We start from the raw sequence: 15,249 nt of genomic DNA, 5'->3' as shown, positions 1-15,249 counted from the left end.
TGTGCTCAAGCGTTTAATATATAACAGCATTAAAATAGTATACAAAACACAGCATGCTTGAGGTGCTTCCCTTGATGCACCTACACATCTCCGATTCTGCTTACATAAGCACTGTCTAAGGATTGCTTTTTATAACAGCATTACAGGCTTGTTGCAAAGAAGGCTGCACTGTTTCACAGCAGTCAGCATTTTTAAAAGGTAATTGAGCATGAAAGCTGCTTTTATTGCATGAGCAGGTCCTCCTTCCCAGATCATCTCCCTCAGCACTGTCTGATCCTGAAAAAGAAGAAATAAAAACAGGGTGAAGAGGAGCTGTCTGGGGAAATGTGCAGTGTAGCAAAGTAACTGGCCCTGCAATGTTATTAGTCACCTCTGATTCAAAGGGGGAGTTTACTTAGTGTCTAGTGCCACTTGGTGGCTGGATATTGAAATTGCACCTTTTTAAAAGAATAAGGCAACTTTGCACCCATGTTACATATACAAGAATGTATTACTAATAATTAACCGGTTAGAAAAGTTAAAAAAAAGAGCGTGCGCTTCTCCACAAGAGAAACTTGAACTTGTTTCAACTAAACACAGCAGCTGAAACAGTTTTAAAGGTCGTCTTGGTAACGATCGCACTGTCGTTGATGAAGTGGTTTAACGAGGCTGGTAAGGAGGTGAGAGGTGCATGGCTGTAGCAGCCCCTTTGTGACGGCCGTGCTCTGTGTGAATGCTCCTACCTCTCTCTACACAGGGTGCACCAGGTTCCTGTTACAGTGAGGGAAGCAGTGGGGGTTCAGCCAGTGCTCCAGGAACGTCTCCTCGGACCTCTGCTCCAGCCTCTGCTGGTGCAGCAAGTACTCCTGTGGGCAAAGGAACGGAAAGGTCACTTGCTGAATAGTGCCACCTAACCGTTGTTAATGTGCTAGATTTTCATTGGAAATCTCCAGGATTGTTCGACCTGGCTATGCCTAACTGATAGTGCTACTGGTCGGCACTGCTAGAAGGCGGGACCGAGTTTGCTCTAGCCAATAGAACACCTCAGAAGGCATGGCTCTGTCTTGTTTTGCCAACAGGTTGGCAATCTGCGTTTTTAAAGAGCTAGTATATACAGAGATGTTCCTTAGCAAAGATTCAGAATGACTTGAGAACATCTAGTCAATAGATAAGGGATGTGGTTAAGAGTTTTTAATGAAACTTTAAACCCGCAATGCCATTGTTAAAAAAAAAAAAAAAGTAAAAGGTAGACGAATATATCCTTTAAAAGAACCAACAAAGAACAGAAAAACGTTCCCTCTCTGTCCTCGGGGGTAAACACACTTCAGCATGCAGAGCATTACCCTTCCTTTAGGATTTCGTTTAACAGGAACAGTTCCTCGTGTGTTTGACTCCCCCCGTCCCAGGGCAAGCGGACCATAGTGCACAGGTATTATGTTGTTCTCTGGGCCGGGGGAGGGGAGGGGGAGGTCGCATCCAGTGAATTACAGTACAGTGGTGCAGTGATTAATGACAGGCAAACTATAACAGTGAAGCTCAGCTCAAAAATCCAAATTCAGTCTTGAACAGAAAGAAGAAGAAAAAATGATATCTATATTGTTTTTATAAAAACTATTAAAAATACTACCAGGTGGGAGAGAACTGTTTCTCAAATAAAACCTCAATCTCCATTATACCTTTATCACCCGACCCGACTGACAGACAGACTCTGTTTCAGTTCATTCTCTTTCACTCAATAAAATCCTCTGGGCTATTGACTGTATTCCCTGAAACACATCACACATGAGAGTTTGTGGCATTTAAGAATAAATCTGTGCTGTTGCACATTGACTAGTGTTATTCATTTCTAATGATTAGTCCTTTGCAGTCAGTTGTACATTAAGTCATGGAGTAAACTATTAGTTGTGGTACCAGTAGCAGTAGGAGTATCTGTAGTAGTTGTTGTGTAGTTATAGTACTACTAGAAGTTATATTGTTCTTCGTATTATGATCTACAGTTTCTATCTATTCAGAAAAAAAGTGAGTACAAATATTTCAGAATCATCTCATGATATTTTTTGGGTAACACTTTACATTGAGTGTTTCTAATTACTGTGTATTTCCATAGTAGTTACTTAGTAATACATGTGTGCTTACACAATGACACGGTTATTATGCATTGTTACAATGCACTTAATGTGTAAATCTTTTTACATGATGTAATCCGAAACGTAACCCTAACCCTTTTCTGATACAATTGTGTACTTACATATATCATGCACAAAGATTTACACTAAGTGCATTGTAACTCTGCATAATAACATTGTAGTTATGTGTAAGTGCACCTGTATTTACTAAGTAACGACTATGTAGATACACTGTAATTAGAGACACAATGTAAAGTGTTACAGTTTTTTCAAAGAGCCTACCTACATGAATCTAGCATTCAATTCAAATCTAACCGCTGGTTGTAATAAGAAACAGCAGGCAGATTACCCTCATTGGTTCATCTGGGTGGCCAGCTTTCCTGGGTCTGTCCTGGCGCTTGCTTCTAAGCAGTTGTTTTGCTTTTTGTTCCTCCAGAATGGGCGAAGCATCTGGGCACAAGAGGAGAATGTTTCACTGCAGGCTACGGCACAGTCCCACTAATATCATTTTATTTTCCCATAGACTAATAGCAGAAGCACTGTTATGCCTTGTTTTTCAGTCCACCAACAAAGTGCCCATTCATATCTCCCTGCTCCCTGGGGATCTTGGGTTTGTGAGGATATGATTGGAAGACGGCGAGGCTGCTGAGTGGATTTGAAATGAAACTGCATGTGTCAGCACACCTCAAACCAGGGGCGACGTGGCACATAAGCATCAGGATTCATTGGGTCCAGACCCTCTGTAAATATTTGTGTTAACGATATGAGATTTCTCCTAAGAGTCATTCATTTCAGACACGTCTGCTAAGAAATTAATAATAATAATAATAATAATAATAATAATAATAATAATAATAATAATAATAATACATAATGCAAGACAGAGACATTGCTGTTAGTTTATTTCTTTATAGGTGATATTTATTAACTCTTTTACCACTGCAAAGTTTCTAGAGCGCAAGATGAATCCTGTCATCCAAAAACGAACAACAATAAATTTAAAATCAAACTTAATGCACTTCAATTTTTTTTTTAAATAATATTTTGTTTTTTATTATTCCTTTTGGAAGAAAATGGTGCACACTTTTCTTTGGGGGTAATAGCTTCAGGATGTTGTAATATTTGATGTCCTTGAATGTTCTCTTTTTTACACCACCCTGCCTGTGATCTGTATCACTGTTTATCCATCAGTGACCACACTGTAATCAATACAGACAACGCAGGATACTCTCATGAATGGAAACCACAATAGAAATGACTGCTTCTTCTCTTCACATGAGAAACATAACAGAAACTTACAGAGTGATACAAACTCCAATCACAGTGAGATTAAACACAGCCGTACCCCCTGAATACAAACATCACACAATGCAGGAGGACCACTCTTCTGCTATTTTAGAACTGCTCTTTGATACCTGCATGCATTCTTCCCTGCAGAGTGTTTTAAAATCTATTCTAAATGTGACAGACATGATTATCCCAACAGAAGAACAGTCCACCGCACACTGGAACCTTACCTGTAAAGATGCTCAGCAGGACCAAACACAGACAAAACAGCACCACCTTCTTCATCTCAGATCCGTCCTGTTCCCTCAGACAGCTGCCCCAAAATGAACAACAAGCCTGGGGGGGACGAGGAAGGGGTATTTGAAGCTCCTACGTCAGCACGAGACCAGTCTGACACATGGCTGTGAATACATCTGCTTCAAGGATCTCTCCCTTACACTGTTCAGTGCACTAAGGGATGTATTCATAAGAGCTACAAGTTGTGTGTGTGTGTGTGTGTGCGTGTGCGTGCTACATTTTATGGCATGGCTAAAATGTTTTAGCAACTGGCCTTCACAATGTTTATGAAATTTATAAATGTAATACTTTGTGTTTATTCCATGTTTTCCTTCAAGAGTGAATGCATTCTGCAACTTGTGTTTGAGAATTCCCAAAAGTGTTCTGCATGGGCTTCATCTGATAGAGTTGACATGATTTGGTTTCTGATTTGGTAAGAACTTCTTACACTATTTCAATTGAATTGTAAAGTCGGTGTACTTACACTTAATATATAGGTATATAAGACTAACTAAACAGTATTCCTAATCTTAGTGTGACACCATTTCCATCCCACACATAATATCCGATAACAGGAAATGTCAGGTGGCTGTAGCACATCGATATCAGCTACTAAATCTATATACTACTAAATACTACTAAATCTATATACACTTTGTAAACCTGTTCGGCGTGTTTATGAATGTGTTTGAGATCTCGGGGGCTGTGTGCAAATCATTTCCAAGCTGCGCTTTCTTGCCTGGCGGTGTTTGGTTGATAGAGTCACCGCAGCAGGTTGCTTGCTTTCGGCCGCGCTCTCTCGCATTGGCTCCAGAACTCGGCAATATTTTCACCACAAACACTGACGTCATTATTTCCGTTTTCGTCATGACAGCGGAGCAGTGGAAAGATGCTGTGTGTAAGAGTACAGGAGCTTGGCGCTTAGACATTATTTTACATGTGAGCCCTTATTAAAATAAATCGGTAACAGTATAACATATTTCATTCAGGGCATCGTGTTGCCTAGCTCAGAACACATACGCAACCGCGTATGCAATGTTGCATTTATGATGACTAGCAGTACATTCTGAACTGGATTGTGTGGATGTATGGATATTATTTATGATAGGACACAAGTGCGTTTAGAAACCGAGCGGGCTGTTTTTTAAACTCCTTGTTAATCATAAAATACCCGGAGCAGTCCGACCGAACACGACCCATTAACCCGCTCATTGGTTCTACGGTCGTCAGTTATCAAGTCATTTTGGCGAGTAGGACGGAGGCAGCGGGCGAGGAAGCTGCATCTGCTAGTAGCATGTCGGACGAGTGGAATTTATTAGCTTGGACCGTGTTTGCAGTGATCCTGCCAGTGGTGATCACGCTGTGGTGCAGCGTGCAGAGGTCCAAGCGAAAGATGGTCATCAAGGACATTCTGAGAAAAAGTAAGAAGCACGGCTGGCGCTACAGGGACCTGTTCAGCAAGCCCACCTGTTGCTGCGTGTGCTCGCAGCACATTCTCCAGGGCGCCTTCTGTCATTGCTGCGGGGTGTGCGTGGACGAGACCTGCCTGCAGAAGGCAGACACGAGCCTGGCATGCAAGGAGGTCATGCGCGCCGCTCAGCGGGACGGCTCGCTGCCCCATCACTGGGTCCGGGGGAACGTGCCCCTGTGTGCTTACTGCGCGGTTTGCAAACAGCAGTGTGGCTCTCAGCCGAAACTCTGCGATTTCAGGTAATAATAATAATAATAATAATAATAATAATAATAATAATAATAATAATAATAATAATAATAATATGCTGGAGTCTCATTACCACAGGTGCAAGCAAATCAACACAGCCCTGCAATAAAGAGTGGAGAACCCCACATCCGAAACTTTGGCAAGGGTCTTATCTGATGAACTGCTGACAGGCGTCAGTTTTGATGAATCATCAAATGAGCATTAACTATGACATCAGGGATGGAAATAAGACTCCCACTGCATAGCCGTTTCACCCATTCCAGGTTTTAATGCAAGCTTGATTTGTCACAGTTTACAGGTAACAAGCTCAGCTGTCCCGTATTAAACTCATCGTAAAACCAGGAGTGGATCAAACTGCTATGCAGTGAGAGTCTTATTTCCATCCCTGTGATACGCTGCCCTGCATGCTACTGGTATCACATACCCTGGTTTTTGCCAGTCTTGGTTACCTAATATTACCTCAGTCCTGTGAAACTGGCTGTGTGTTTGTCAAGCAGTGTCTTGGGGCACAAGTAAAATGCTCCCCGTTATCCACTTCCAGCTGAACGGAGATCTTCTGTAAAAGAATGGAAAAGCAGTTTTAAGAAAGGGCCGCCTGATTCTAATGCTGAACCCCTTTGTGTTTCCCTCTGGTGTTCCTTCCAGGTGTATTTGGTGCCAGAGTACCGTCCATGATGACTGCAAGCCCAGCCTGTCGGACAGTGGGAAGTGTGACTTGGGTGAATTCAGGAACCTGATCATCCCTCCTCACTACCTGCACAGCATAAACCAGCGGAGCAGGGGCCCCAGCGATGACTACGGGACGGTAACTCGCGGCCCTTTGTCCTTTACAGCGTGGTGTTTGTGTGGGTGATCCCATCTATTGAGAAGGAACTGGGGCACTGCAGTGTCTAGAGGATTACGTGGTTAAGAGACTTACAGAACGATACCTCCAGCTCACACGCTGTATTTCACATAGTAATCCTATTAATTGTGTAGCTGCTGTACTATTGATCCCACACTGGAGCCTGTGGTGCAGTATCAGGACAGTGTTCATCGTGGCTTTGGTGTTTTCTGTGTGCTGTCCATAATGAAAGTTTTCCAGGGTATATTTGTACAGTAATTTTGCAGTTCTCCCATGGTTATGCATTTCCCATAGGTCAGCATGGTTTGCCTTGTTTTTAACATGCTTTACCATACATCTGGGATTTACAATGCTTACTGAAGCTTTCCCGTGCTTTTCCATGCTTTTGTGGGACACTTTTAGAAAGATCTCCAGCAAGCTAGGAGTTTGGGCTGCATGGGTCTCAATAGAGCCATTGCTGACAGCCACTTCATGGTTTTGAATAGTCTCAGCGGTTGAGTTAAATAGGGTTCAGAATGCTCCGTGGGTGGCAGAAATCTCAGCTTGCAAATACTGGTGCAGAAACCAGAACGCCTGATTTTTCAGTGCTGCAGTGCAACAGGAAGAGAGGCTGTGCTTAAACAGGAATCGTCTCTGCTTTCCTCGTCTGTTAGTTTACTTTCCAACAATAGATACTGATTTCCATTTGCAAAAAAAAACACAAAACACTCCAGCTTTATATGTTATTGTGTTTCTATGCATTTAAAAGGGAGTGACAGCAGAGAGCAGATGAACCCCTTTTCTGTTTGCAGTCTGTTGTTGTTCTGATTTGCACTTAACATTCATCACAGATAAGAACTGAACTGAAACCCATTATTTTGCTGCAACCCCACTATTTAGGATCCATCTGTAGCTGCTGCTCATTCATATGCAGTTTTCAAACCTTGAGTAAATTGGCTTAACAGCCTTAACCAAACATGCAGTATGAAAAAGCTTTGCATTGTGTTTGCATTGCACATTCTACAGTGCTTGCTTGTTCCCTCCCTGCACAGATGGTTCAGGATGTAACGATGCCCCCCCCCCCCCCCCCCCCCCTCGTTATCTGAGTTTCCACTTCTGTTACTCATTCACCGAGTGAAGCTGCTTTCAGGTCATTCCAGGGATTACAATCATTTCACTATGCAAATGCAACCCGGAAAGCAGGACTGCATGTTATGCTCCAGAGATCGACATCCTGGGATGTGGTGTAGGTAGAGAATCGTACCGGCATCATAAGGGATGTAGGATATATATATACAGGGCTCTAGTCACTCTACAGTATAATTAGTCTGCACAGTATTTAAAACCATTGCAGGTTTTACTACGTGCTTGATTAGCCAGTGTAAGCTCAGGTGTATCTTATTAAACTCTTAGTAACACCTGGAATGGATCAAACTGCTATGCTTCCATCCCTGGATAACAATGTGTGGATAGCACCCTGATCTCTTAGTCTGTTCCATTGCTCCTGCATTGAAATGTTGTCTTCTGTTTTTTTTCCCAATGGCAGTTAGCCTCGATGTGCGGCCCCAACTGGACTCCAGTAATAGTGTTGGCCAATACCCGGAGCGGAAACAACATGGGAGAGGAGCTGCTGGGGGAGTTTAAAAGTCTTCTGAATCCAGTGCAGGTCAGCACTCCCCTACAGTGTCTGCCTGATCAGCAGATCACTGCGTCTTTCTGTCTGCAGTGTGTGTGTGTGTGTGTGTGTGTGCGTGTGTGCAAAACCACATTAACATTAACCATACCGTTAAATACATTCTAGCAACACTTAACATGCTCAGTAATCGATGGTGTTAAATAATTGCACTGCTTCTTGGAGAAGGGGGGCTGCAGTAGCAATCACTGCCCTATGAGGTTCCAGTATAAGAAACTATACAGCTCAGCTGGGCCAGACTCTGGGGAGGTGTTTCTTCTGCTGTGTCTGGAATTGATGAGACCTAAAACCCACGTGCTGGAGAAAAGGGTTCCAGGGCAGAGCTGTGAAACTCATGGCCCACCTGGTCTGAAGCTAGTGTAAGATGCAGTTTTGATTTAACTTGCTTTTCTGCATGTGGACCCAGAAGAATAATGTTGGTGTCATTTTAAAGCTTCTTCCACTTGAGCTGGAATGAGCTAGTAACTGGTCCAGATAGACAATCTCTTCAGTCACCGGTCCAGGTACACAATCGCTTCAGTCACCGGTCCAGATAGACAATCGCTTCAGTCACCGGTCCAGGTACACAATCGCTTCAGTGTTGGGAGTGCTTAGTTTCTCCTAGTTTTATCTCAGACTTGGTGCTCCAGGTTTCAGTGTATCTGTGGATGAATCATCTCTCCGTGCTCAGTGTCTGAAGATCGATGATCTGTTCTCTGTTCTTTTCCGCTAGGTGTTTGACCTGTCTGAGCTGCCCCCGATCAAAGCCCTCCAGCTGTGCACCATCCTGCCTGCTGGCTCGGTGCGGGTGCTGGTGTGCGGGGGGGACGGCACGGTGGGCTGGGTGCTGGATGCCGTGGACGAGATGAGGATAAAGGTAGGAGGAGGAGGAGGGGGGGGGGGTGCTGCTCCACATTTACACTGACGAAGGTGTGCAGTTATGAAACGAATAACGAAATGAGCTGTGATGTATGGGAATGCAGCATGGCCTAATGACGTGTGCAAGGGGAAAAAGATCAGCTGCTGTCAATTCAAAAAATGATTACTTAAGAATAAATTTATAAGCTAACAAATGTAAAGAGATGCTCTGAAAATGTCATCACATGTATGTCTTTCCGTAACACTGGTAAACACTAGCTTGACGGTGTTCACATGTCCTACTGGACTGAATGGAAGTTACCTGGAGCTAGTACTTTGCTAACAGACTGAGCAAGCCTGTTCTAATAGCATGCCAGGGTTCATAGCGGCAGGGAAGCAGAGCACTCCACTTGCTGTTTCTCAGCCACGCCTCTGATTGTCTTCCCCAGGGGCAGGAGCAGTACGTGCCCCACGTGACAATCTTACCCCTGGGAACCGGAAATGACCTCTCCAACTCCCTGGGCTGGGGAGCCGGGTATGCTGGGGAAATTCCAGTGGAGCAGGTCCTGAGGAACATCATGGAAGCCGAGGCAGTCAAACTGGACCGGTAACTGAGCCCGTCTCTCAAGGGTTACTTTGTCATATACATGTTTCTAATATTGAGTTTCTTACTGCGTAATAACTTAGTGTGTGTGCTTTCTTTATTATTATTATTATTATTATTATTATTATTATTATTATTATGAGATTTTTAAAGGAATGGCACATTTCTCTGCAGATGGAAGGTTCAGGTTACAAACAAAGGATACAGCTTTCGAAAATCAAAGGTAAGACACAGAGTGAGAACGAAATCTCCAACAAGTACCGGAGAAGAGGAAATATTTCAGAATATACAATGCAATTGATTTAAGCTGCTCAGAACTACCACTGTAAATGTGTAAATGTGTTTGCTTTAGTGCTGTTGACGTACGTTTTGCTTTTTTATAAAAACAGTCGGGAGTAGATTATGTAAAACTTGAAGAACGTGTATACAATTCTTTGACGAGCGTTTCGACTGGAAGTCTTTCTCAGTGTCTTCGGCTGCGTGTGTCTGTTTCCAGTAGAATGAGTCCGGCTGTGTCGTCCGCAGGTTCTGACGATGAATAACTACTTCTCCGTGGGCCCAGACGCTCTCATGACTCTGAATTTCCATGCACACCGAGAGAAGACCCCCTCGCTGTTCTCAAGCAGGATCCTCAACAAGGTGAGGAGCTGAGCAGTGCACTAGAGAAAGGGCCTCCCTCAAAAGCAGTGCATTAGTAAAACAAATGTGCAGTGTAGCAGATTATCCACACATGCAGTATGAAATGTGGAAGAGTTTGGAGAAGATGGGTGAAAGTTTGGTGCTGAAGGAGCCATGTTTAATTCCCCCTCTGCCCTGGTTGAAAAGGTGGTTTAAGGACAAAAGTCAGTCAATAAATATAAATGTAGAAGGCTAGCCATTATGCTCTTACACAGTGGTGGACAGTGGTAACATGTGCATGTCTGCCCCCTGCAGGCGTACACTGTTTAATACAGCCAGCCTGCAATTCTCGATGAAGTGCTTTACAATTTGTCCATCTTCCAGAGAGGCAGCGCACTGCTGTGTAGAAGCGGTAGGGCTGTAGTGACACAGCTAGTTAATAATGCAAGACCTGATGCATTTATCAGGTCAAATCAATCCAATAAGCATGCATTGTAAAGAACAATATTTGTTGTATCTCTTTGCAGCAACACTACATACAATGTAATTTTTCCTGTTGTTCTCCAGAGATGGAAATAAGACTCCTATTGCACAGCAGTTTCACCCATATCAGGTTTTACTACGAGCTTGATTAGCCCCAGTGTAGAGGTAACAAGCTCAGGTGTGTATTATTAAACTCATAGTAAAACCAGGAATGGAGCGGGAGTCTTATTTCCGTCCCTTTTCTCCCAGTCGTATAACGAGGGCTCTTTTCTTTATAGGCTGTGTACTTTTTCTACGGGACCAAAGATTGTTTAGTTCAAGAATGCAAAGACTTGGACAAGTTCATTGAGGTAAGGCAGCCTCTCTCTGATCTGCTGCTCTCCTTTGAAATGTGTTGGGAGCAGTGTTGTATCCTATCTCATCATGAAGGTTACTGTTCAAACAAAGCATTTATACTTTTAATTAGTGAAACAGGAGGTGCTGCTCATGAATAATGCTTAGAAGTATTTCTACAGAAAGTGATAATATAATGTTATATAATACACAGTACATCACATGGTGTTGTTTCAGTAAATGCTCTCGCTGTCAGATAGGTGTAGAATGAATGCTGAACCTCACTCCCTGTTTGAATGTCTCTGCAGCTTGAACTGGATGGGGAGAGAGTGGAGCTCCCGAATCTGGAGGGGATCATCGTGCTCAATATCGGGTACTGGGGAGGAGGCTGCCGTCTGTGGGAAGGAATGGGGGATGAGACGTACCCACCCTCCAGGTAGAGAGAGAGAGAGAGAGAGAGAGAGAGAGAGAGAGAGAGAGAGAGAGAGAGAGACGTACCCACCCTCCAGGAGAGAGAGAGAGAGAGAGAGAGAGAGAGAGAGAGAGAGAGAGAGAGAGAGAGAGAGAGACGTACCCACCCTCCAGGTAGAGAGAGAGAGACGTACCCACCCTCCAGGGAGAGAGAGAGAGAGAGAGAGAGAGAGAGAGAGAGAGAGAGACGTACCCACCCTCCAGGTAGAGAGAGAGAGACGTACCCACCCTCCAGGTAGAGAGAGAGAGACGTACCCACCCTCCAGGGAGAGAGAGAGAGAGAGAGAGAGAGAGAGAGAGAGACGTACCCACCCTCCAGGTAGAGAGAGAGAGACGTACCCACCCTCCAGGTAGAGAGAGAGAGTGAGAGAGAGAGACAGATGTACACACCCTCCAGGGAGAGAGAGAGACAGAGGAACTGAACCTCTGTGAAACAGTGGTTCTAATCCCTTCTCACTTTATCTGACATCAGAAACACAGTTATTCATTGTTGAGGGGGAGTAAGTGTTGTCCGGTTGTCTTCTCACAGGCTCGACGATGGTTTACTGGAAGTTGTCGGAGTGTTTGGATCTTTCCACTGTGCCCAGATTCAGGTGAAGCTGGCTAACCCTGTGCGGATAGGGCAGGCACACACTGTCCGGGTGGGTATACTGCAATTCCACTGCAGATAACTGAACAGGGGATTGTTTTAAAACATTGCCCTCTAGTGGCTTTGATTACAATGAAATATATTCAATATGAAATGATATAAACTGTAGAGGCCCAATTAAACCCTTCCATGCATGACGACCTCATAGGGGGGCGGATTAAAAAACCTCTCTTCTAATCTTTATATGGAGACATACGGAAGACGCAAATGCATGATAGCCATTTCTTCCCCCCCATATAAAGCAATGGAAATGTTTTTATTATATTTATTAACCCTTTCATGCATGAAAGGGTTAGCTTGTATAGGGAAGTGACTCCCACGTTTAAATATTTAACAACAAGACCAATGCAGCCATTCCTGTAAGCTTGCATTTGTCAGAGTAACAGTGGTCTGTATTGTTGTGTCTTTGTTGTGTGCAGCAGATCCTGAAAAGCGGCAAGATGCCCATGCAGGTGGACGGGGAGCCCTGGGCACAGGGGCCGTGCACCATCACCATCACACACAAAACCAGGGCGCTGATGCTGTACCCCCCCGGGGAGCAGACTGACGATGAAGAGGACGATTCCTCCAGCGCCTCCGAGCCAGAGCTGAGAGACCAAGAGGACTAGCGCCACCCCTGCCATCGCTGTGGCACGGGCTTCTATAGACAGCTGGGTTACTGGTGTAATAGAGCAGGAACACATGTCCACACATTGCAGTGATCTGACCAGGCTTTCACACGCATGCTACTCCCAGATCATTCGTTTTATATGCAGCGTGAAATACAATTTAGACTGCATTGTATTAAAAGAACAGTAGCTGCACCACACAGACAGACACTTCATGTAGTGTTTGCTAGGGCAGTACTGCTACGCTGCTGAAGTGGAGTCACTTGTATTTATTTCGGCACACTGGCAGTTTCTTCTCCTAGCTCTGACGAGCGTGTCAGCTTTGCTGTTGTTTGTTGTTAGTAATAATAATCTACACAGACAAAGAAGAGGTTTGCAAATCAAAACTCTTTTACAGTTTATTGGGGTGCTGCTGCTGTGTTTTTCTTTCTTAACCTAAACAACAAAAAAGACACTCCATATTTAGTGTTTACTTATGAATGTCATGGGATTTCCTCGTTGAGACTCTGTATGGAGGGGAGTGACTCTCTGACTGTGTGGCTGCAGCAGTACCCCTCTGGAAATCTAAAACCGTGACATGCTTGTTTATTGAGCTTCGGTATTTGTGCTGCGTACTGTGTTTGCATTAAGGACACAGAATACACTCTGAGGAGGTCGTTTATCATGGTGCTTTAACCCAGATTTGAAGATTACCCAATTAACAGGCACCAGGACATAGTGTAGCACGACTGCTCCTCCGGTAATAATGTGAAAACATTCCCGTGTGAAACAACGCGGACCAAAGTGCAGTAAATTGTATTCAGCAGAAGCAATGTAACTTCAGTAAAGACATTACTACAAGTAGGGACATCTTAACTGCGTTTTTATTGCAATACCTGTAGACGTGTAAGTAAACTAGACGGCAGCTTTTCAAGGGGTAAAGTAACGCGCTTCAGTGTTCTTTTATTAAACGTGTCTATGTGGTGTATTGTGTACTGTTTATAAGGAGTGGTCTCTTCAGCTGTTTCCTGGATTGTGTTTCTCAGTGTGCTCCTAGATTGCTTAAACTTGGGTGCACTACACGCTGCTACCAGTAGATGGCGCCCCGGTTGAACTTGCACTTTAACTGCCCGATTCTTTTTTTTTTTTTTTTTTTGACATTTTGTATTAATTATTAATTTTACGAGGCAAGCTTTTACGTTGCAGTATCCTCTTATGTAAATGAAAACAAATGCGTTGCATTTAGGAAAAAGATCATTTTAAATGAATTGAAAATTGACTTGGAAATCAAGGCTGAGCAGACCTGACAGTTTGTCACTTATAATGTAAAGAGAGATGTTTCAGAATGCTGTTAAAACACTGCAGCAATGAAAAACACAGTGAATTCAAAGGGATTGGCACAGGACTAAAACAAGGCTGTTTCCCATTGAGTTTGAAGAGTTCCTTGACTTCTACCTTTGCACATAGCAACAGGGTGAGACAAAAAGAAAAAGAGAAATAGCTTTTAACCTTATTTACACTGAACAAGGCATTATCATTTGGGACTAAACATGCTATTTCTTAAAACTCAGATTGTGTATATACCATTTTGTATGTTTTACATTAAGAGGGCTTTATATTCCAGGATAAGGGTAATATTTATTTATTGTATATGTGTAATATTTATTTCCAAAGTGCCTGATTTAAAAATGAACACAAATTCATTTTCAAAGGAGGCACTTTGGAACCTCTTGGAATGAACATTCTATTCTGAAGACATGATGTCATCATGCTCCAGAACTTCTGAAAGAACTTGTTCATACCAGCAGCTTGTTTATAGCACAGCTCTGGCCATCCAGCTGAAACATCCTGCTATAACTGATTTTGGTACACAGCCGTTTTCTCGTTTTGCATTTGTTTGCACTGTATTCTTTTGTTTACCGGTTTGTATTTAATTTTGTTTGTTTTTTTGCTTGTATGCACTGAAGTCCAATCGGCACACGTTTGTTTGTGCACGTACTGTGATGTGGCGGCGCGCTGAATTTGTTGGCATGGAGTCGATGCTTGGATCGCTTACAGTATTTGTTTTCAGGTAGAGCTTGTTGCTATATGCATTTCCCAGTAGACCTGGGATCCGTTGTAATTACAGATACTGCAGCGGTGTGTGCTGAAGTTCAATTACAATTAGTCACAATTATAACGTAAACGCCTACATACGTGTACTCTGTTTATTATAAATAACCCAGCAGGTACAAGTACACAAACATAATGTAAAACTTATTTTTTCAAACAAACGGGGTTTCTAAAAGAGGTTGAAAGTACGAGAATAACGACGACTCAATGTAAAAGACATGAACTGTGAGTAATTACGCATGGAGAGGTGTGTCATTGAACTGCGATTGATCTAGTATATGATTTATATTTAGAGTTACGCAAGTGTGCCAAGGTTCATACAGTTCTAATTACATTTGAATTGCACGGTGCCAGATGAGTGATGCGCTATGAAACGGGTCCTTAGAGTTATGCAGAGGTAAAGATCGAAGAATTGACATGAAGAAACTCTGCACCCTGGGAACTAGTCCTCATTTAAATTGTATATAAGAAATATTTTCCTAAGTGTGATTGCACAAGACATTGAGATGGCTTACGATAGGACATCGTTGTGTTGTGTGACTCAAAGCTGTAATAAAACGAGACCTTCTCTGACTTTCTTACTGTGCTTTTTCTGTTTGTTGGGAGAATTCTAACGCTGGCCGAATAACGCAGCAAACAGCCATGGTAGGA

The 15,249-nt window shown here is 43.2% G+C and overlaps 2 protein-coding genes across 2 annotated transcripts; one reads left to right on the top strand and one right to left on the bottom strand.

Annotated features, from left to right (window-relative positions):
- Nucleotides 1–3,774, bottom strand: LOC117422952 (uncharacterized protein C17orf67 homolog). Its single transcript, XM_034038207.2, has 4 exons — nt 3,623–3,774; nt 2,455–2,555; nt 723–845; nt 1–276 (listed from the first exon to the last, which is right to left on the bottom strand). Exons 1-3 carry the CDS (start codon nt 3,675–3,677, stop codon nt 729–731), a joined length of 273 nt encoding a protein of 90 aa, XP_033894098.1. The 5' UTR covers nt 3,678–3,774; the 3' UTR covers nt 1–276; nt 723–728.
- A 576-nt stretch (nt 3,775–4,350) lies between these two features.
- On the top strand, nt 4,351–13,613 carry LOC117423015 (diacylglycerol kinase epsilon-like). Its single transcript, XM_034038345.3, has 11 exons — nt 4,351–5,378; nt 6,034–6,193; nt 7,758–7,877; nt 8,617–8,760; nt 9,191–9,348; nt 9,520–9,568; nt 9,871–9,984; nt 10,725–10,796; nt 11,088–11,215; nt 11,780–11,891; nt 12,319–13,613. Exons 1-11 carry the CDS (start codon nt 4,963–4,965, stop codon nt 12,505–12,507), a joined length of 1,662 nt encoding a protein of 553 aa, XP_033894236.3. The 5' UTR covers nt 4,351–4,962; the 3' UTR covers nt 12,508–13,613.
- Nucleotides 13,614–15,249: the final 1,636 nt, after the last annotated feature.

This window comes from Acipenser ruthenus, chromosome 17, assembly GCF_902713425.1.
Source record: "Acipenser ruthenus chromosome 17, fAciRut3.2 maternal haplotype, whole genome shotgun sequence".
In the NCBI taxonomy this organism is placed as follows: Eukaryota; Metazoa; Chordata; class Actinopteri; order Acipenseriformes; family Acipenseridae; genus Acipenser; species Acipenser ruthenus.
Note: the sequence above shows the minus strand (reverse complement) of the source record. Positions and strands in the feature narration are given on the sequence as shown.